The sequence below is a fragment of the Lissotriton vulgaris genome, chromosome 11 (genome assembly GCF_964263255.1).
Source record: "Lissotriton vulgaris chromosome 11, aLisVul1.2, whole genome shotgun sequence".
Lineage (NCBI taxonomy): Eukaryota > Metazoa > Chordata > Amphibia > Caudata > Salamandridae > Lissotriton > Lissotriton vulgaris.
Genome location: NC_141699.1, coordinates 266628572 through 266650356, shown reverse-complemented (window position 1 = coordinate 266650356; position 21785 = coordinate 266628572). Strand labels below are relative to the sequence as shown.

The window sequence follows — 21785 nt, the reverse complement described above, 5'->3', positions numbered from 1 at the left end:
TATACAAGCATACTGGAACAATATTCACAAATCACTCGGAGAGCTCACAGGGCTCACACACCTAACCTCCTGGGAATCTTGTGCCCTTGGCATATTCCAGAAGCAGAAGCAACACAAAGTACCCACCAGGTTTGTCTCACTGGCCATCCTGCTGGCCAAAAGGGGCATAGCCATGCACTGGCGCTCCCCTACAGGCCACCCGATCTCGGCATGGGTGGGAGCAGTACTCAAACGGGCTGCGGCAGAGGAAGAAGCATTGCGCGGGGAATGGGCGTTCTTACTACATCAATTCAAACAGGCACAGCTCCATGAGAACCCAGACCACGATGCACATGTTTCTAGGGCCTCACAATGCCCGGGTCAGCCTGCAAATTCACAAACTCGATCTCACCCTGTGGCATCCATGCAGAACCACTAGCGCATAGGGCCAGACAGTACATTACATCTAAATACCAGCCATCAGGATACATAAGGCTTCGTACCCCTCACTCCCCCACTTGGGGATATAACTACACTGACCATTGTGCATACAATGCCCCGATCCGTCACTAGAGAACAGTACCCAGAAGTTCAGGAACACCCCTGGTTCTGTACCCCAGTTTTATATGGCAACCACAGGAAGCGACATCCCACTGTTGCCAGAAAAATGGACTGAATGTCACGGTACCATATATTAATGGAGAGTATAACTATACAATGTACTATATCCAAGCATACTCTGTCAATGTGATATTTAAATGCCAATAAAAACATGTTTTAAAAAAAGTTGCAGTTCCTCTCCAACATGCATACGATCGAGAAGGACGAGAATACGGAAGCCCTTGCGGGGGATGAGAGCCACCAGTGCCCCGGGGACAGACGGCGTACCAGTCTCCTTCTTTAAAGCATTCATAGACCTACTGCTCCTGCATCGAGTTACCCTGTTTGACGATATGTGTGTCACGGGCACTGTGCCGCATACTATGAGGGAGGCCCTTCTGGTTGCCATCCCTAAACCAGGGAAAACTCCGGAAGAGTGTAGCTCTTATCGGCCCCTCTCACTGCTCAATGTGGATACTAAAATATTCTAACAAAGAAAGTGAGTGGGGCTTGCACTGCTCAGTTGATCAATGGTTGTCCTGTTATGATCTGTGGCGTGCTGAATGAATATTCTGTTTATCATTTATTGATGACTTTGTCAGGTGAATTGGATTTGAACTTGGATGATGTAGCCAGTCTCTGTAATATAGACACAGACTATCATTGTACGAGTGGGTTACGTTGTAAATCCAAGTTTATTCCCCATGGTAGCCAGTTTGCAGCTATAGATGTATTTATGGAAAGAACTCTAGAAGAGTTTCATAGATTACAAGACAAATCGTTTCAAAAAGGTAACAACAAAGACAATCTGTCCCAGTTGGAAAGAACAGCCCTATCAGACCTTAAAATACATCAATTATAATTAGGGAAGCCGACAAGGGTGGAAATATTGTTGTTATGAATAAATCAAACTATGTATCTGAAATACGTAATCAATTGAGTGACATCTATTGTTACGAAAAAATAAGAGGCAATCCAATGAAAGAAGTCACAAAGATCATATCAGAACACCTTTATGTTTGGAAGGAAGAGGGATTGATAGATGCGTTGGAGTACAAGTATTTAAACGTTACTCCCCCTACCTTCCCTTTTCTATACACATTACCTAAAATTCATAAATGCAGGGAGAATCCCCCGGGAAGACCAATAGTCTCCAGCATTAGTAGTGCTACTGAACATCTTTCAGAATTCGTAGACGGTTTCTTAAAACCTTTGGTGGTGAATTTACCCTCTTATGTGAGAGACACCACCGACATTCTGAACAAATTAAATGATTTCAAGTGGGAAGAAGGTATGATTTTGGCCACGTTAGACGTGGTTGGCCTATATACTTGCATTCACACAGACAAAGTAATAGAAGCGTTGGAACATTTTCTCAGCAGTAGAAGTGAGAGTCTAAGGCACCACTCTAGAATGTTGGTAGAAATGAGCCTTTTCATTTTGAACAATAACTATTTTCTATTTGAAGATGAATGGTTTCATCAAATCAGGGGCACGGCGATGGGTTCTAGGTTTGCTCCCTCTTATGCCAACCTTTTTATGGGTTGGTATGAGAGGGAGCATGCCTGGAGTCAAAGAGCAAGCAAATGGATGGATCTGGTGGTATTTTGGGCCAGATTCATCGATGACATTTTATTAATATGGAGAGGTACTTCCAATGAACTGAGAGACTATCTGAATTATCTTAATGATAATAACTTTAATGTAAGATTGACAATAAATCAGAGCTCATCAAGTATAGAATACTTAGATGTGACACTTATGGTGGAAGGAGATAACATAAAAAGCAAATTGTTCAGAAAAGAGACTGCCACCAACTCTATCCTAAGGGCAGACAGTTTTCACCCCCAAGCTGTTATCTCAGGTATACCTTATGGTGAAATGGTTCGGGTGAGAAGGAATTACAGTCGTGAGGAAGATTACACTAGGGAACTGGATAAACTGCAAGAAAGACTGGGCAGGAGAGGTTATGCCAATAAGGATTTAACACGGGCCAGGGATAAGGTGTTAAAAATCAACAGAGAAACTACTTTAATTCCGAACAGGAAACAAGTGACTGACAATTATTGAGTTTGTTAGGACCTATTGTGATTAAATATTTGTACTGTCTTACCTAAAAAAAAAATTGTACTCCCAGCTCATTCTTTGAGTATGTATTAGGATAGTTTAGGGTTGGACGGTGCCCTAGTAGCTGGTAGAAGTACAACAAAAAAGATATTTGACTGAACTATCCTTAAGAGTGCACCAAGGCATACCCTACGTCGTCCGTTTCTTTTGTAAAAAAATTATTTTCATGGTTGCAAAAATATATTCCAATGCACGTTCATTAAAGCTTGCTAATCCCAATGCATTTCAGGCTATCCTTCAGCCCTTCGTCAGGGGATTACTCTACAAGAAGAAAAGGAAAATGACTGTCAACTAGAGATAGTTTTGTGATAGTACTATTTGTGCTAGTATAGTGTCATGCAAAAATGAGATTAAAAAACACCATTGTGTGAAATGGCTATGTTGATAATGATGCATGTCTCATGGGAGCGGTCAGTGAGGAAATGTTAAAAAATATGAATGATAAATCATAACATGTAACGGTACGGGTTTAAAATATGAGTGCGTGTTAAGGAAATGTGACCCAAAGATTGTGGTAGCAAACCCTGTGGTCGATTTTACGTGCAACGAGTGGGATGAAAACCATACTCCCTAGTGTCTGGCATGCAAAGTTACCAGTCGGCATTAACTCACTGGTACAATTGGCACTAATCGGCACCTTCGGTTTTAATGCTCACCATTTCAAGATGGCGCCCACTACCGTGGGTTTAGTCCATCGTCTATGTTCACAATTGCCGACACGCCAACATAACTTCGCACTCTCAACCGGCTCCCACACGCTACGCTTACCAGAGGGATACCGTTTCGGAAAACCCTGTCGAGTTACAGCACACCATAGTAAGTACCTCGCCCGAGGACCACACTAATGAATTCACTGCAACCTCTCTCAGTTTTAACCTTACGTGTGCACTTTCGTTTATTGGACCCGCATTCGTATTGTACCAGTGAGTTAATGCCCGACCGGTAACTTTGCATGTCAGACACTAGGGAGTATGGTTTTCATCCCACTCGTTGCACGTAAAATCGACTACAGGGTTTGCTACCACAATCTTTGGGTCACATTTCCTTAACACGCGCTCACATTTTAAACCCGTACCGTTGCATGTTATGATTTATCATTCATTATTTTTTAACATTTCTTAACCGACCGCTCCCATGAGACACGCATCATTATAAACATAGCCATTTCACACAATGGTGTTTTTTAATCTCATTTTTGCATGACACTATACTAGCGCAAATAGTACTATCACAAAACTAGGTCTAGTTGACAGTCATTTTCCTTTTCTTCTTGTAGAGTAAACCCCTGACGAAGGGCTGAAGTATAGCCCAAAATGCATTGGGATTAGCAAGCTTTAATGAACCTGCATTGGAATATATTTTTGTAACCATAAAAATAATTTGTTGGACCAGAGACAATCAACTAACAGACATTTCATGTTCTAAAAACTTTATTAAATTTCCTCAAATGAACAAGACTTGTTTAGTCTTTTGTGCAGTGCTTGGAGGAGTCTTCCCCCACGAGGGGGCAGCTTTGTACTAGACTTTGATACTAAAATATTCACCAAGATTTTAGCTACCAGACTGGCCCTTCTGTCCAACATTCTAGTCGCCCCGGAACAGGCAGGATTCATAACGAGCAGAAATCTCACATACAATATTCGCACAGTGTTTGGAACCATGCAGCATGTGAGACAGGAAAACAAGGAGATTGCAGTTTTTCTCGATATGGAAATAGCCTTCGACTCGGTAGAATGGGCGTTCATGAGACAAGTGCTGATGAGAATGGAACTGGGGCCGGTCATCCTGCAGCTGATAGGAATCTTATATTATAGGCCCATGGCGCATGTTCGCTTGGGTGACTTGGTTACTGACGCCTTTCCCATATCCAGGGGGACTAGGCAGGGCTGCCTCCTGTCGCTACTATTGTATGCCTCGGTGGCAGAACCATTGGCGTGCGTGTTGCGGGTGTACCATGGTAAAGAGGTGATTGGCTTCCTGCCCTGCAGGATAGTGGTGTCGACCTATGCGGACGATACATTGCTGTACGTTAGGGATCCTGAGACCAATTTATCATCGGTTATCAGAGAGGCAGTACACTTTGGCGCACTATCTGGATCAAAAGTTAACTGGGCGAATGTCACTGGTGTTTCCCCTCGCCCCTGCCACGGTGGAATTTGATATGGAATACCCGCTGCAATGGTCCACTGACTATAAGATATTTAGATATTATGTTGCTCACTGACTCAGAGATTGTATTTAGGGAAAACTAAGGCACAGCTATAGATAAACTTTAAGACTATGTTGAGCTTTGGTCCCGACTTTCCCGGTCTCTGATGGGGCGCATATCAATTATGAAGATGGTGGTCCTACCCAGGCTATTATTTCTATTTACAAACATTCCAATAGTTCTTCCGTGCTCCTTCTTTCATAGACCTCAGCAGTCCATGATCAAGTTGGCTTGGGCGGGTAAGCAAGCGAGGGTGCAGTGGAACATTCTTACACTGCCGCACCATATGGGTGGTCTTGGGGCCCCAGACTTTAAATTATACTACAGGGTGGCACAGGGGGCCCACCTTCATGCTTGGATACACGGGGAGGCTAATATACCGTATTTGGGAATGGAGAGCCTGTTTGTGGAACCGACTGTATCGCAGAACGGGCTTCCTGGACTCCATCAACGCCACTCGGCATGCCTGGCATTGCCTGTTGAAGCAGCAGGCTGGAGCATTACTGTATTCTCCTGCAATGCTGCTCGAGTGGGCGCGATGGCTGGAGCCGTGTAAAGATAGGGGAGTGGTGCAGGCGTTGCACATCTCTTTCTCGATGGAGTGGTGAAAACCTGGGAGCAGGTAGAGGGAGCTGCAGGCAGAAACATGCTGCTGAGCAGATTTCAGTTCCAGAGGGTGCGCGGGGCATTGCGTGATCTGCTGGGAGATGGCCTAGAGAAACCCCCAGAGGTGCCTGAGCTGTCCCATGTGATTAAGTCAAAGTCCCCCCGCAAGATGATTACTGCTTTGTACAAACTCACCATTGCGCACAGGGAAAACAAATATACGGCGGCCCGACTAGTGTGGCAGAGGGACTTGCAGATACAAATAGATTACCCAATGTGGACCTATTGTTATATGAATACTAGGAAGATCTTGCTACATGGCAAGCATAGACTCATACACTTTAAGTTCATTAACAGAGCCTATTACACCCCAGAGCGACTCTGCAGGTATGGCCTCCAGAAAGAGGTGTTTTGCGAGAAATGTCGAGCCCCGAATGCTGATTTTCTGCATCTAGCCTGGCAGTGCCTGAGAACTCATTCCTATTGCTTGGAGATACTTAGGGAAGTGGGGAGAGTGGTGGAGACCGACTTGGCGCCTGACCCAATGATGGCACTACTGGGGTATACCAAGAAATTACCCAAAGCAATCCGCAGAATGGTAGATATGGGGCTCCTGATAGCCAAGCATTGGGTTGCGATGTGCTGCACGAGGGGCCCAGCTCCAACATTACGGCAATGGGCACATGACATGATGTACTGCTGCACGCAGTTTGAAAATTACAGAGCAGCTCCTGCATAGGAGCTGACCCAAAACTTTTTGGGGACTACACACTACATACAAGTTCAACACTGCTGGAGGGGGTGGAAGCGGGGGAAGCAGGGGGGGAGGGAGGTGGGGTCTAATGTCGCTACGGACGTCATAAAGGGGGTTCCCTGGATGCCGACTGTATGAAAAAAACATAGAGTGCTATTCCTTTTTGTGAACTTATGCAGCGACGGGGAGGAGGGGAAACTGGGTGGGAGTGGGACACTGTAGGAAATAGGAGACACTTGGAGAGAGTGCGCCTACATAACGTGTGGGTTACATATTTATACTGGGTCTCCAGAGATGCCGCGTTAAGTGTATGGTCGACTGAACAGGGGCTCCTAAACCTGACTGCCGCCTGCCCGAATCGTGTTGTTGGCAGGATGGCGGTGTACTTTTCTCGAAAAATGATCCACAGGCCGTGAGGCCGATTAAGTGTGATGTGGTACCAAGGCATGTAGTTGCTTATGTTGTGATGCACCTTAATAAAAACAATAAAAAATGTTTTTTTTTTAAAAAGAAAGGTTTTACTTTTTCTTCGTAATCCAAAATGTATGTTCAGCCAAAATGTCGCAATTTTAAAATGGACTGTATATAGTCTTTGGAGGTTGGAGCAGTTCACATTTTTCTAAAAAAAATAGCTGCTAGTCTTTTTCCTTCACTCGAAAGCTCATATCCTAAAAATAGGACATTGAGATGGGCAATTTTAGATTTTTTAAAGTTACATTTATAGCCCTTCGAGGCAAACCGCAAAACTATGTTGTTCACCCTGTTGAAATGATCCAATAGATCACCATCCTTCAAATAAATATCATCTACATAGGACAATGACTCCTCTCAAAATTTTGAAGTAACTCTGATACTCTTGCTGAGAACAATCCAAAACTATTCGGATACCTCTTGGGGCAAGCTACAGAATTGGCGTTAAGCGCAGCAGGCCGAAAATGCTGTAAAATATCTGCTTCAGGCGCTATATTTTGGCAAAAGAATCAATTTAAGATATCTAGTGTTGTTTTGTATTTTTTACATACAATGTTATTCATAAATGCAGCACAGTGTGCATTCTGTTCTGCAAATGTTTTCGTGCATGTGTTCAAATGCCTGTAGTCTAAAACTAGACAGTTTGAATTGGCAGGTTTCATTAAAGGAAATAAAGGATTATTGATAGAGGAGGTGCACTCACACCTTGGTATTCAAGCTGATCTAGGATCTCCCTGACTTTTTTTTGCGTAATGTTTATTGGTTACTGTCTCTGTGGAGTTGTAGTTTTAACTGGGATTTCATGGTGAGGTGACTTAGCATCCCACCCTAGATGATTTCGGTATAACGCAGGACCTAGTGCTACCGCCCACTCCTGCGCATATGAATATTTTAGTGATTCTGGAACGTGGTCTGTGCAAGCCGGTAAAATTACTCGATCTCCGCTTCCCAGCAGAGTGGTCGCTCCCCCTGTGACTGTGGTATCGTACTCGCAGCGCTTTGCCTTTACCGACTGCCAGCTGTGTGCTCTGACCGCCGCTTTGCCCAATTACATGTTCAATTGCCAGCGTTAGTTGCATTGTCGTTTATTTGCCAACTTTATTCCATTACTTGCAGCGCTTTGCCTTTACCGACTGCCAGCTGTGTGCTCTGACCACCGCTTTGCCCAATTACATGTTCAATTGGCAGCGTTAGTTGCATTGTTGTTTATTTGCCAACTTTATTCCTGTTTTTGCGTTCTCCCCCAAGCGCTCTCGGCTTTCAGACCCCTCCGCCTCCATTTTGTTGATTGTTGTCCTCCGTAGCCCGCCCTGCCTCCCAGCTGAGACGCCCTCCCACAGACAACAAACAGCGCTCCAGTACCTGGAAGCGCCGTGACTCGATCTCCGCTTCCCAGCAGAGTGGTCGCTCCCTCTGTGACTGTGGTATCGTACTCGCAGCGCTTTGCCTTTACCGACTGCCAGCTGTGTGCTCTGACCGCCGCTTTGCCCAATTACATGTTTAATTGCCAGCGTTAGTTGCATTGTTGTTTATTTGCCAACTTTATTCCTGTTTTTGCGTTCTCCCCCAAGCGCTCTCGGCTTTCAGACCCCTCCGCCTCCATTTTGTTGATTGTTGTCCTCCGTAGCCCGCCCCGCCTCCCAGCTGAGACGCCCTCGCCCCTCCCCCCCCACTATCCATATATGACAGGAGTTCCCGCCCGCAGCGTTCACGCGCAGCGACCGCGCCCAATCCGCGCCGAAGGTGCGCCAAAGGTAAGCCCGTCTACGCCCGTCCGCGCCTGGACCGCGCCCAGCGCCATACCCCCTGGCCCTCGCATTGCCCAGCCCTCCCGCATTACCTACGATGCCGCCACCCTCCTAGCCCTTAACCCCGGTCGCACTCCCACCTGCGTCCAAGCCGCCCCTGGACAAACCCATGGACCTTTCTCCTGCTTCTCCTGCAAATTCAGCGGCACCGACAACATCTCCGCTACGACCACACCACAGATTCCCGACCCCAACCATCTACATTGCATCCTTCTCAACACCCGATCAATCCACAGGCACGCCATTGACCTATGGAATCTACTAGACACCATTTCTCCGGACATCGCCTTCCTTACAGAAACATGGATGAATGCTTCCTCCGCACCAGACATCACCATCGCCATCCCTGAAGACTATAAGATCACTCGCAAAGACCGTACCAGCCACACAGGAGGAGGAATCGCTATCGTCCATAAGAAATCAATCCGCATATCAACCAGCTCTGACGTCAACCTCGCCAACTCCGAACACCTTCACTTCCAGATCCACATCGACCCCAAAACCACACTCAGAGGCACCCTCCTCTACAGACCACCAGGACCCCGCGCAAAATTCAGTGAAGACATTAGGGACTTCATCACCCCACACGCGCTCCCCTCCAAAGACTACATCCTTCTGGGAGACCTCAACTTTCACCTCGAAAAGATCAACGACCGCAACACCGCCACCCTCGTGGACAACCTGGCCAACCTCGGACTTAAACAACTAGTCACTTCCCCCACCCACATCGCAGGTCACACACTCGACCCCATCTTCACATCCAGCAACCATGTCTCCTTCAGCCACACTACGGACCTCCTCTGGACTGACCACAGCTGCGTTCACTTCACCTACAACAAACCAAAACCCAGCATCCACCTCCAACCTACCCTGCAAAGGAACTGGAACAAAATCACCACGGACCAAATCTCCGCATCGCTCCTTCAAAACACCCCAGCCCTCTCTTCTAACGCCAACGAAGCCGCCGCCAACCTCACCCTATGGTTATCCAACACCGCTGACACCTTAGCACCACTGAAAAAACGTCAAAACAAACCTGGCAGCAAGAAGGCCTCATGGTTCAACGATGATCTCAAGAAGTCCAAGAAACTCTGCCGCTCCCTTGAAAAGGCCTGGAAAAAAGACCCAACCACCAGCACCAAGGACGCCTTCAAAAACGCCACCCGCACTCACCACCAACTAATCCGAAAGGCCAAGAAAACAGCATTCAAGGATCGACTTGACAACAACGCCCACAACAGCAAGGAACTTTTCAACATCGTCAAGGAATTTTCCAATCCCTCGGCCAACTCCAACGACATCACCCCCTCTCAAGCCCTCTGCGACTCCCTAGCCTCATTCTTCCACAACAAGATTGCAGACATCCACAACAGCTTCGACAACCAACCCGGAGACCAACCCACCCAACCATTTGCTGAACATTCTCCCCCCGTGAACACCCTTAACGACTGGAACCCAATCTCCACTGAAGACACCATCCGCCTGATGAATTCCATCCACTCAGGATCCCCCACAGACCCATGTCCTCACCACATCTTCAACAAAGCAGACTCCGTCATAGCACCGCACCTCCGAGACGTCATCAACTGCTCCTTCAACTCCGCCACCTTCCCGGAAGACTGGAAACACGCTGAACTCACCGCCCTTCTGAAAAAACCCACAGCGGACCCCACCGAGCTCAAAAATTACCGCCCCATCTCGCTTCTTCCATTCCCGGCCAAAGTCATCGAGAAAGCTGTCAACAACCAGCTCGCCGCCTTCCTCGAAGCCAACAAATCCCTCGACTCCTCACAATCTGGCTTCTGAGCAAAACACAGCACTGAGACCGCCCTCATCGCAGCAACAGACGACATTCGAACTCTACTGGACAACGGAGACACAGTCGCCCTCATCCTCCTCGACCTCTCTGCAGCATTCGACACAGTTTGCCACAACACCCTTTTACAACGCCTCAATAACATCGGAATCCAAGGAAAAGCACTTGAATGGATCACCTCGTTCCTCACCGGAAGAACCCAGAGAGTCCGCCTTCCACCATTCAAGTCCGAGGCCTCTGAAGTCATCTGCGGCGTACCACAAGGATCCTCACTCAGTCCCACCCTCTTCAACGTATACATGAGCCCCCTCGCGGCCATCGCACGCCAACACAACCTCAACATCATCTCATACGCGGATGACACTCAACTGATCCTTTCCCTCACCAATGACCCCAGCACCGCCAAAACCAACCTACACGAAGGAATGAAAGAAGTTGCCGAATGGATGAAACAAAGCCGTCTGAAACTGAACTCAGACAAAACAGAAGTCCTCATCTTAGGTACATCCCCCTCCGCATGGGACGACTCCTGGTGGCCGGAAGCCCTCGGAAAAGCACCCATCCCGACAGACCACGCACGGAACCTAGGCGTCATCCTGGATTCTTCACTCTCAATGAACAGACAAGTCAGCGCCGTATCCTCTTCCTGCTTCAACATTCTTCGCATGCTCAGAAAAACATTTTGCTGGATCCCCTCCGAAACAAGGAAAACAGTCACCCACGCTCTGGTCACGAGCCGACTGGACTACGGAAACACCCTCTACGCAGGTACTACCGCAAAACTCCAGAAGAAACTCCAACGAATCCAAAACGCCTCAGCCAGACTCATATTAGACATCCCACGCAACGATCACATCTCTGGTCACCTTAAAGACCTCCACTGGCTACCCGTCAATAAGAGGATCACCTTCCGACTGCTCACCCACGCACACAAATCACTCTACGACATCGGTCCAGAATGCCTCAACTCACGACTGTCCTTCTACACCCCCTCCCGCCAACTACGTTCTTCCAACCAAGCCCTCGCCACTGTACCTCGCATCAACAAGACCACCATGGGAGGCAGATCCTTTTCATACCTGGCTGCTAAAACATGGAACTCACTCCCCGCTTACCTTCGCCTTACCCAGAACCACCTAGCATTCAGAAAGCAACTTAAAACGTGGATATTTGACAAGTAATCCTCCTCCCCTTCCTAAGCGCCTTGAAACCCTCCGGGTATGTAGTGCGCTATATAAATTCTTTGACTTGACTTGACTTGACTGTTTCTCCTTTAGGGCAGTCCATAACAAACTCAGGTGGCCAAACGTTTTCAGCCAAAAATATATCATAATCATTTGTCAGGTTCTCTCAAAAGAGACCCTTCACTTTTCTTGATATGTCCCGCTCCATATGGAGTGTTATTTCATGTAACTGATGGGGGAAGCTTACCCTTTTATGAGGTGTGTCCACCGTGATATGTTCATTCAATGCTGCTGTCACCAGAAATTCTATCAGGTTCTGACGAGCTATTGTTACTTCTGCTGCGCTGTCTAGCATCATCAGAGCCCATTCTACGTTCAGAAGTTGAGTCCTCAGTAGCCTAGGCATGTCTTATTTTTAGGCCAGCTACCTTCTTTTTAAATTGTGGTTAAGATTTTGGTTTATCTTCTTTTTTTGATAATGTAGTCTGAAGTGTGATGTGGGTATCTTGGCTTGACTTGCTCTTCTGATCTGCGTTCTGACCGTCCTTCCCTCTCTCCGGGTTTTAGGATCAACCGTGAAAGGAACAAGAGGAGTGGGTATCAGTAACCACATACCTGTCAGGTTTTTTAATATCACGGGTCCTAAGGTTATATTTTCTGTCAGAGGGCTCCCGTTGAGGAGACCCTCCCCGTGATTGTGATGCATTCTGCTTATTCTTTGATTGTTTATTACCCTGTTTCTTCATGGAAGACTCGGGTGCTTGCTTCGAGTTATTCTTTTCAGGATTACGCCTTAATTGTGGTTTCATATGACTAGCTCACAAATGAGCATAGGTATCTTCGATAATTTTAGGTAATTCCTTCTCCTGTTTTGCAGGAATGTATTCCCTCAGGCGCTTGCGTACAGCCACCGCTGCTGCCTCCCCTTTTATGTGTGTTAATTTAATCGTTGATACCTGGGAAACATTGCCTATTCATTTCATTCCCAAGTCCAGGTCAGGTTCTGCCCTGTACTCATTCTGTATTTGCTTCAATACTTCTTGTATGACTACTATGGAAGGCATACCATGTGTTCTGGTATAGACGGCAGCTAAGACTGTACTCCAAGTGGTAGAATCTTCTATCAGGGAGTTATCCCCATTGGCAAACAAATTGGCAGTATTCTGTGTTTTTCTTGCGGGCCTGTGTGTGGAAATACTGCCTCAAGCTGAGCTATTTTCTGTGCCATCCAGAATGGCACTAGATCTTGTTTAGTCAGCATTTGTCCCATAATCGTGTTCAGCGTTTGTGGGGTGGTTTTTGTTGCAGTCCCTTGCAGTTGACCTGTTTGAATGACCCGTGGAGGTTGAAGTGTGAAGGTTCGCATAGTGAACTGTGTAAAATTTCTGTATAGCTTTATTATTTCTTTATGAAGTGGAAACGTGTCAGTCTCTGGATGCGGTGTGTAAACAGATAGAACCGGCCAAGTTGCTCCGTCTCTACAGAGCGGACCGAGTCACACTTTTATACAAGTTTAGAAGAGAAGCATTCTGATACAGAACGAGAAAGCTAGTCACCACTTTATAGAAAAAAATTCCTGGACTTATCCCTGGGTCTCTGGGAATTACTGAACATCTTTAGAACACAATCGAGAGGCAACAAAACGGAGTATACATATGAAAATTAATACACAGAACAAGAGGAAATGAAACAGGAAAAAGCTTTTGTTGATTCTGCGATTCTTTAATCAATTTTTTTTTCACTGAATACAGATAAGTGCAGCCAATGGATTTCGCCTGGTTACAGGCTTCCTCAGGGCAAGATCGTGTGTCAGGTCAAGCACACAGTTAAAAGCAGACATGGCGCTGCAAATGACATAAAAGTATTCCACAAAAGCTTCTGCAGCAGCAATAGACTTGAAAAATCAGCTGTCAGTTAGCAAGAGAAACAGGTGTTTAAGCCACTTAAGTAGGAATGACATCCATCTGAACATTTCAACCGGCAGTGTTCACTGTTTGTAATATGTAATTACTGAACAACTGCTGCATCTCCAGTGCTTTTAGCAAAAAAGGTTTGCTCATTGCATGATAAGGTATTTATTTGAATTTTGTTCCTATAGGGGCAAAATTTACTACCTTCCCATTGTAGGACGTCAAAGGACATGTATATGAAGGGCAGGTGTTCAGCTTTGAAGCCTTCCTCATTATGTTCATGCTCTCCAACAGAATGTTAAAATGCACTTATTGGATAGCCTCAAGAACCTGGCCTCCAAAGTCGGCAGCATTAGGTAGCAATAGTAAATTTGGAATCCAATATTGAAATAATTCCCTGCCAGGACACAAACAGGCATCTATGGTACCAGCACTGGCAAATTGTGCTGAATCAATGAGAATCATCCTGACAATTGAGTGCTGGACCTTCTGTATCAATCTGGTGTAAACTAACGTAAAATCCTGAGAGATCTGTCTGTCGAAAGACTGAAAATGATACGCTGGTGTAGGATCTTGCAGGTGACATCCACTAATTTTTGTTTCGTCTGTCTCCTTTGCCCCATCTGATGAATACAAATGTTGCTAGGATATCAGAGTTTGATAATCAATCAGATTCTTTTCAACCGCTTCTCCTGACAATGTCCATTGCCAGGTTCTGAACTTAGGGATAGATTGCCAAGAGTCAAATCTGATGTGTAAATGTCACCTGCCGAAGACCATAAAGCTCGAAGGACAAGGTTTTCACCCAGTTGCCTTGTTTTTGAGAGGATACATTTTACTTGCGTTGTTTTGTCTGTTTGACTGAATTTGGACTTTCTTGTTACCACCAGCAGTGGGCAGATAGCTTAGGTGTAAGGCACACCAGGCCTCTATAGACCACTGAGCAAGGCCAAAGCACATGTCCCAAAGGTAGAGGGAAATTTGGACTGGACAAAGGATGGAACCTCTGAACTCTCATCTTCCATACATAGTGGTTTGGGTGGCACCAGGGACCCTAGATTATATTTTACCCATTTCAACAGTATAGGATTGGGAAATTGACAAACCCTTGACATAAACAGACAACATCTTTAAAGTTTAGCTAAGGTTCATAGGGGAAACAACAGCTGCTACATCACAAACACTAAATAGCGTGAGCATTAATCATTAAAAGATGTGAAATAACCTGTGCATTCACTTCTCATTCAAACATGGAACCAGTCCTGATATTTTGGATGATAGCTACAGCCATGGGACCATCCCCACCATGTTTTCTTTGCACCATCATGAGGAGGGCTGCAAAACTGTCATAAATAAGTTACTATCCTAGTTCGTGGTATTCTGTCTCCACTTGTCTGTTAAGCACTCATGCAAAGTCCTCATTTCAACCGTGATGTGTGGGCAATGCACAAGCAAGTCACTGAGCAGAGATCTAGAAAGAGATAAACAAGAATTGCTTTTCCTCTGAGAAATTTGTTTGACCCCTCCCAAACAAACTATTGAAATTCAATTGACAGGCATAGCATGTGCTGTCACTCAGTGTCATGCTATGTGGCTGACCAGTAGCTGCTATCGTTTCAAAAACAACAAGGTTCCATACAAACGCCACACTTATGGAACTTACTCTTTTCACAATAGGAGACTATCGCTTGCCATGCTATTATCCGTTTCTGTGCTATGTGCTGCCATGTCTAAAAGTGTGTTGAAAAAGTTTAACGAAGTGTGGGGGAAACATTTAATTAACCCAGGTATCCAACCAAATAGTGTCACCTTGTGGCATCTGGGTATGCCAATTGTGTATATCAACCATGCCAGCACCTATCAGATATTTCTGTTTTTATTTATGTAATTTGGCTGGGATGTAGTCCCAGAAGAGGAGGAACTTTTAGGGCCTTTCTTTGCCTGTTATGGTCCTAGTCATCTTGGATGTTCCATTGAGAAAGACACCCAGCCAGAGTCAGTCAGGAGTTCTCGTTCTACTGCTGTATGGAAAATGTTGTCTTCTGCAAAATGTTAACCATATGCAATAGAAGTCTAAAACCAGTCATTTGTCAACCTCTTTAATTTGAATACATTTCTCAAAAGCAGTCAGTGGTCTTGTGGTGGCAGATTTATCCGATTGTTGCAGAACCCAATGTTCAAGTTGGCTGTACCTAACCATCTCTGTCAAACCAAAGTCTTTTTTCAGCTGATAAAAAAGCTTTAAAGTTCACTTTCGGAAAATATCCCCCACCTTTGTGCTCTTTGCATATTTCCACCTGTCAAATGCTGTGTATAGCTCTAGCCAGGCTGGGTAAATTCTGAATTATTCCCCAGTCGGATAAAGTGTGATGGGAAGGATGGAATGCAAATGAAACCTATGGAGTAGGCAACTTTGTCCTAGGTAGACTTGAATGCTCTGTTCAACTGAGAGCTATCCATTCTTTTGAGTCTATGCCCTTTACACAGTCACAGCACCGCCCACTCACAATTGGCCGCCTACTACGGTTTTGTCCAAGAAGCACCATTGCTTTGCTGCCTCTTTCTTACCCCATTCCAGTATGGAACCTGAAGTAGCAGGTCATGACTGTGGCTCCCAGTCCACCTCACTTGAGTGCCATATCATCTAATCAGTGCAAGTCGTCCCTTTGCATGCATGACAAATTAGGGTGTCATTCACTTTTAACAATTGATTATATGCCTATCTAGGGATCTTTCTGCAAAGCTACCAGGGAAGATTAAAGGCATGTTAAAGTGATAGCCTTACGTGACTGCACACAGTTGATGGTGCTATTCCGACACCTACCTGCTGAGTCTCTCCTCTGGCATTCATCACCCGTCCTAGTGTAAGTGTCATATCAGAGTCAGTTGCAGATGTAAACCACTTAAAACCATGAAGATGGTATGTGCCATCAGATTGTAGTCTTGCAATGGTCTCAGTTCCACCAGCTGCAAATGAAGAGTACACATGTTAGATCAATGAGACCAGTGAGCTGTCATCATCAGAAAGGACATACCAAGTGAAGAAAGTCATTCAGTCATTTAGTGGAAAGAGGCAAGGAATGTGGTCCTATCTAATGTACAGCAAGTGTCAAAAATAGTTTTATGACAATTAAAATAACACTACTCAACCAGTGTTGGTGATCTTCATTGTGATACACTCATTACTTTACCAAAAACTTTCAAAATAACAATGGACTATCCACTAGAAGTCTTATCCAACTACAAACTATTGTAGTTTGTTTGAATTCCTTTGTGTTTGCATAATCCTTTCCTCACATACTCCTCTCTACCTTTTTTTTATAAAATGGTACTTCCACCACTGTATTCTTGAGCAACTCCATTCCCATTCTTACATCCATACGCAGATCCTTCTATGCTGATGTATTTTCATCACTACTGTTTCCTTCCAATAAAACTGGCTTGCTAGCCTAAGAACAAGATAAGCACATACCTAGGGTTTTTTCTATCACATAAACCCTTTGATCAACTTCTGTTGAGCACTAGGTGTGAGACCTTTCTGCAAAGTAGCAGGGAAGTCAGTAGTTAATGGACAATGTATGTAGTGGGTGCTGTGGCTTACTGATAGTATTAAAGGTCTTTGAATCCAAAAGCTCTCCAACAGAAACCATGTGTCTATTTTTTGCATACTCCAAGGGGAGTGAAGGGGAGCGGTCAAGGCTTACTCCAGGAGCTGTTAAAGTTTTAGGATGTCAAATACTAGATTACACAAATGCGTCATTAAGTTATTTATTAAACTCAATGCCCAGTCAGAACTATTTCCTTCAAAATGAATGTCCTCCATTTATTTCGTTTATAAGATAAGAAACAGCCATAAAAAATATGTTAACAACTTCTGTGAGGGAGGGTACTACACCCAACACCATTATAGCATATATGCAGCAAGACATTAGTTGAGATAGGACCATCTAGCCAATAAATGGGAAAAAATGTGTGCATGTTTGGCTATCTTCAGAATCGTTATCACACAAGTATAGTAGTCTTACTTTAGTTCTATTTATATACTACAAAATGCTATTCACTAAATTACTCACTTTGCCACACAATGGAAAAATCTCCGTACTTAGAAGCCTACGTTTGGTAGCAAATGTGGAAGGGACGGGCTGAAAAAAGAAGAACACTTACTACAAAAAGGGAGGGGTTTGGGTAAAAGTAAAGAGTAGTTTAGAGTAGGGCAGTGTATTACAAACACAAAAATGTAAGCCTATTGCCTAAAACCCTAAATGTGACGAAACAGTAGTAACTGTTCTCCAGCCCCCCTTCGAGTAAGTCGAGAACCACACTTGGCCACTCATAGGTACTGCAACACATCCCAACAGAAAATATTGGAAGCATGGCCTCAAAATCTCCCTAGAGGAAATAATGTTAAATAAATAATATTATTTTGCATTTTACAATACAAATGCTAGTAGGTAAGCCTTTTTATTGATTGTTTTCCAGTGTTTCGAAGATTGTATTTTACAGAAAAAAGTGTTCACCGAAAATGATTTCCCGAATGATTTCCTGAAATTCACATGGTTTAATTCATTTGCAGGATATTAGCTTCTCTAGACAAATAAAAAGGATAAATGGATGGTTCACATAGCAGTTCTTTCTTGCAGTGCTTTTTAGGTTTCGCCAGCATAGCGCTTGCGGGTGCTAGTGAAATCTCTTCTATTTAATATGTCTTAAAAGGGGGCACTTATCAGTTCCCATTGCCAAATTACTGTGTTCATTCGCATTTGTGTGAAACTTTTTTGTCAACTTCCCCTGGCTGATACTTCTACTAAAGGTGTTCACACTGTTTAGGCCCGATTCACAGTCAAGATAAAATCTCATCCCATGGAAAAGGTAGACCGCTTCTAACAGTATGCTTGCTTTTTATTACTTAGCTGTGTAAAGCAAATGCTTTAGATTAAGAACGTTTATGGCATTTCCTATTCATGCCTCAGTACCTTTCTTTGCACTTTGTAGGCATTATTGGATAGATTTTTCAACATAATCTATATGGTCACTTTGATCAAATTCTATTTGTGTGATAAATACTGCACGTTAAAAATAAAGTTCATATACAAGAGCTATGCTATATTTTACTACTAAACAGGCAGCCACAAGTGCAGTTATCTTGTAGGCAACAGTGTCAATATTTGAATGGTGCAGCAGGCGCAGTGGCACCAGGCCAGAGAGTTATGAGACTTCCTCAAAACACCCAATATTGCTATATTTTACAACTAAACAGGCAGTCATAAGTGAAGTTATCTAGCAAGATCTAGAGTCATGATTTCAATAGTGCAGCAGATGCACTGGCACCGGGACGAAGAGTTTCAGGCACCCCACTAAACACCTATTATTGCTATATTTTATTCCTAAACAGGCAACCGCAAGTGTAGTTACCTTGGAGACAAAGGGGTCATGATTTGAATGGTGCAGCAGAGCAGTAGCAGTAGCACCAGGCCCAAACATTGTCAGAACTCCTCTAAAGACATAACATTGCTATATTTGACTACTAAACAGGCAGTTACCTTGCAGTTAAAAGGGACTTGATTTGAATGGTCAGCAGATGCAGTGGCACTGGGGCCAAAAGCTCTAGAGACCCCAGTAAACCTAGATTATTGCTAAATTGTACTACTAAACAAGACAGTCAGTTATCTAGCAGGCAGTAGGGTCATGATTTGAATGGTGCAGCAAGTGCTGTAGCACCAGGGCCAACAGCTCTAGGCACCCCACTAAACACCTAATATTGCTATGTTTTACTACTAAACAGGCAGTCACAAGTGCAGTTACCTTGCAGACAATAGGGTCATGATTTGCATGGTGCAGCAGGCGCAGTGGCACCGGGCCCAAACATTTACAGCACTCCTCTAAACAACTAATATTGCTATATTTCACTATTAAACAGGCAGACACAATTGCAGATATCTTGCAGTTAAATGGCGCTTGATTTGAATGGTACAGCAGGTGCAATGGAACCAGGGCCAACAGTTTTAGGGACCCCTCTAAATGCAGAATATTGCTAAACTGTACTACTAAACAGGCAGTCACAAGTGCAGTCACAAGTGCACTTATCTTGCAGGCACTAGGACTATGATTTCAATGGTGCTAGAGGTACAGTGGCATTGGGGCCAAAAGTTGTCAGCACTCCTCTAAACACCAAATAATGCTATATTTAACTACTAAATAAGCAGTCACAAGTGCAGTTACCTTGCAGGGACTAGGGTCATGATTTCAAAGGTGCAGCAGGTGCAGTGACGCCAGGGCCCAACGCTCTAGGAACCCTCTAAACATTTAATATTGCAATATTTTTTTTTATACTCTTTATTATATGTATCTTGCTCAGGACCCAAATCATTCAGGTAATATACAGACAGTATAGATCAGCAATTTGCAATTCTGTAACATGTTTTGCTGGCTATCAGTATTTCACATTCAATAACAGTACCTTCCGTGCTTATCATGCACTCCCCCTATATATCCTCATCCGTACCCTCGTCCGCCCGTGCCCTTGGTGGTTCACAAATGTCTCCCCTAAATTTATTCCATGCCCCCTAAATTTTGCCCCACTTCTGTGGACAGCCTTGACTGATGAAAACCTTTCTCTCGGCCACCATTGCCGCATCCATGTCTTTGCACCATGCGGCGAGTGACAGCGATTCCACTGAGCCCCACTTTTGTGTGATCTTGCATTATGCAACCATGATCCCCAACATGGCCCAGTACTGTGCCGGATGATTAAGGTCATTTGGTTACCATACATTTAGCAAACAACTCTTGGCTTCCAGCACCAGTGACACTTCCTCCGTTTATGATATTGTCCTCATCACCTTTATCCAATAATCCATGATCTTTGGGCATTGCCACAGGGTATGGTAGAACGTACCCTCCTCCCCACTTCGTCTTTAGCAATGTGGTGTGCTGTTTTGTCCATCCTGTATAGGGTAGACCTCGTGTAGTAGGTGTGGTGTAGTATTTTGAGCTGCACCAGTCTGAGTCTCGAGGGTATTCCCACCTCCCGAGTGGAGGCTAGTGCCTCCTGCCAGTCAGTGTCGTCGAGTTCCCCCACATCGCGAGACCATTTTTCCCTGAGTGTTCCCATCTGGTCCGGCAGGTTATAAACCAATTTCCGATAGGTGAGTGATGAGGCCCGTTTATGCATGTAATCTGTCAGCAGTCTGTCCTCCAGGGGTGTGGCCTCCGGGATCTCAGTGTCAAGTGGTAAGACTGCTTTCAGTGCGTGTGCGATTTGCGTTTATCTAAATATTTCAGAGGGTGCCAGATCATACTGTTGCTGAAGTCGCTCAAATGCAATTGCTCCCCCTTTACTCCATATGTCACCCACCGTGTATATGCCTATTGCATCCAACTGTTCGAAGCCCTTACTATTCCTAAGTTGTCTCAGCCGCTTCGTATCCCAAAGAGGGGTGAGATCTGGTATCGTAGCGCTATACTGCCAGACTGCTCTTTACCTCTGAAATTGCTCTTTACCTCTGAAACCAGTTGCGCTTTGCTCGCATTGCTCCTGCACTTATTTGTGCCTGATTGTAATTGTATCGTAGCGCTATACTGCTGAGCTGCGCATTAATTGATACTCGATTGTGCTTAGCTGCCTTTACCTGCTTGATTAATCTGTGCCTGATTGTGCAGGTGACGCTTCCCTTTTCATAGCGATTGTTGGGGTCCCAGTCTCGTCCTGTTTGGCCTTTGGCTTGCTGCCATTTTGTTGTTTGTTGATGTGCCTCCCAGCCCGGCCCTCCACCCGGCTCCCGCCTCCCAGCTGCTCCTCCCTCCCACAGAAAGGTTAGGCTCTACCCTCCAGAGCAAGCGCTGTGACCGTCCTGAGCTCCTCAGAAGCGATCGCTCCCCAAGCTGCTCCCTGCTCTGGATCTGGTATCGTAGCGCTATACTGCCAGTCTGCTCTTTACCTCTGAAATTGCTCTTTACCTCTGAAATCAGTTGCGCTTTGCTCGCATTGCTCCTGCATTTATTTGTGCCCGATTGTAATTGTATCGTAGCGCTATACTGCTGAGCTGCGCATTAATTGATACTCGATTGTGCATAGCTGCCTTTACCTGCTTGATTAATCTGTGCCTGATTGTGCCGGTGACGCTTTCCTTTTCATAGCGATTGTTGGGGTCCCAGTCTCGTCCTGTTTGGCCTTTGGCTTGCTGCCATTTTGTTGTTTGTTGTTGTGCCTCCCAGCCCAGCCCTCCACCCCGCTCCCGCCTCCCAGCTGACCCTCCCTCGCTCAGCCCCCCCCCACTATCCACTTATGTCAGAACAGCTGATGCGCAGCGGACGCGCCCCAT

At 45.1% G+C, this 21785-nt stretch overlaps 1 protein-coding gene across 1 annotated transcript in view; it reads right to left on the bottom strand.

The window, feature by feature from the left end:
- LOC147679638 (acyl-CoA dehydrogenase family member 11-like) overlaps positions 1–21785 on the bottom strand; it is a 415381-nt gene that overhangs the window by 249866 nt on the left and 143730 nt on the right. The window contains exon 6 of the mRNA XM_086943210.1: positions 16289–16431. Coding sequence (XP_086799336.1) covers positions 16289–16431 — 143 coding nt within the window. The remainder of the gene's footprint in view (positions 1–16288; positions 16432–21785) is intronic.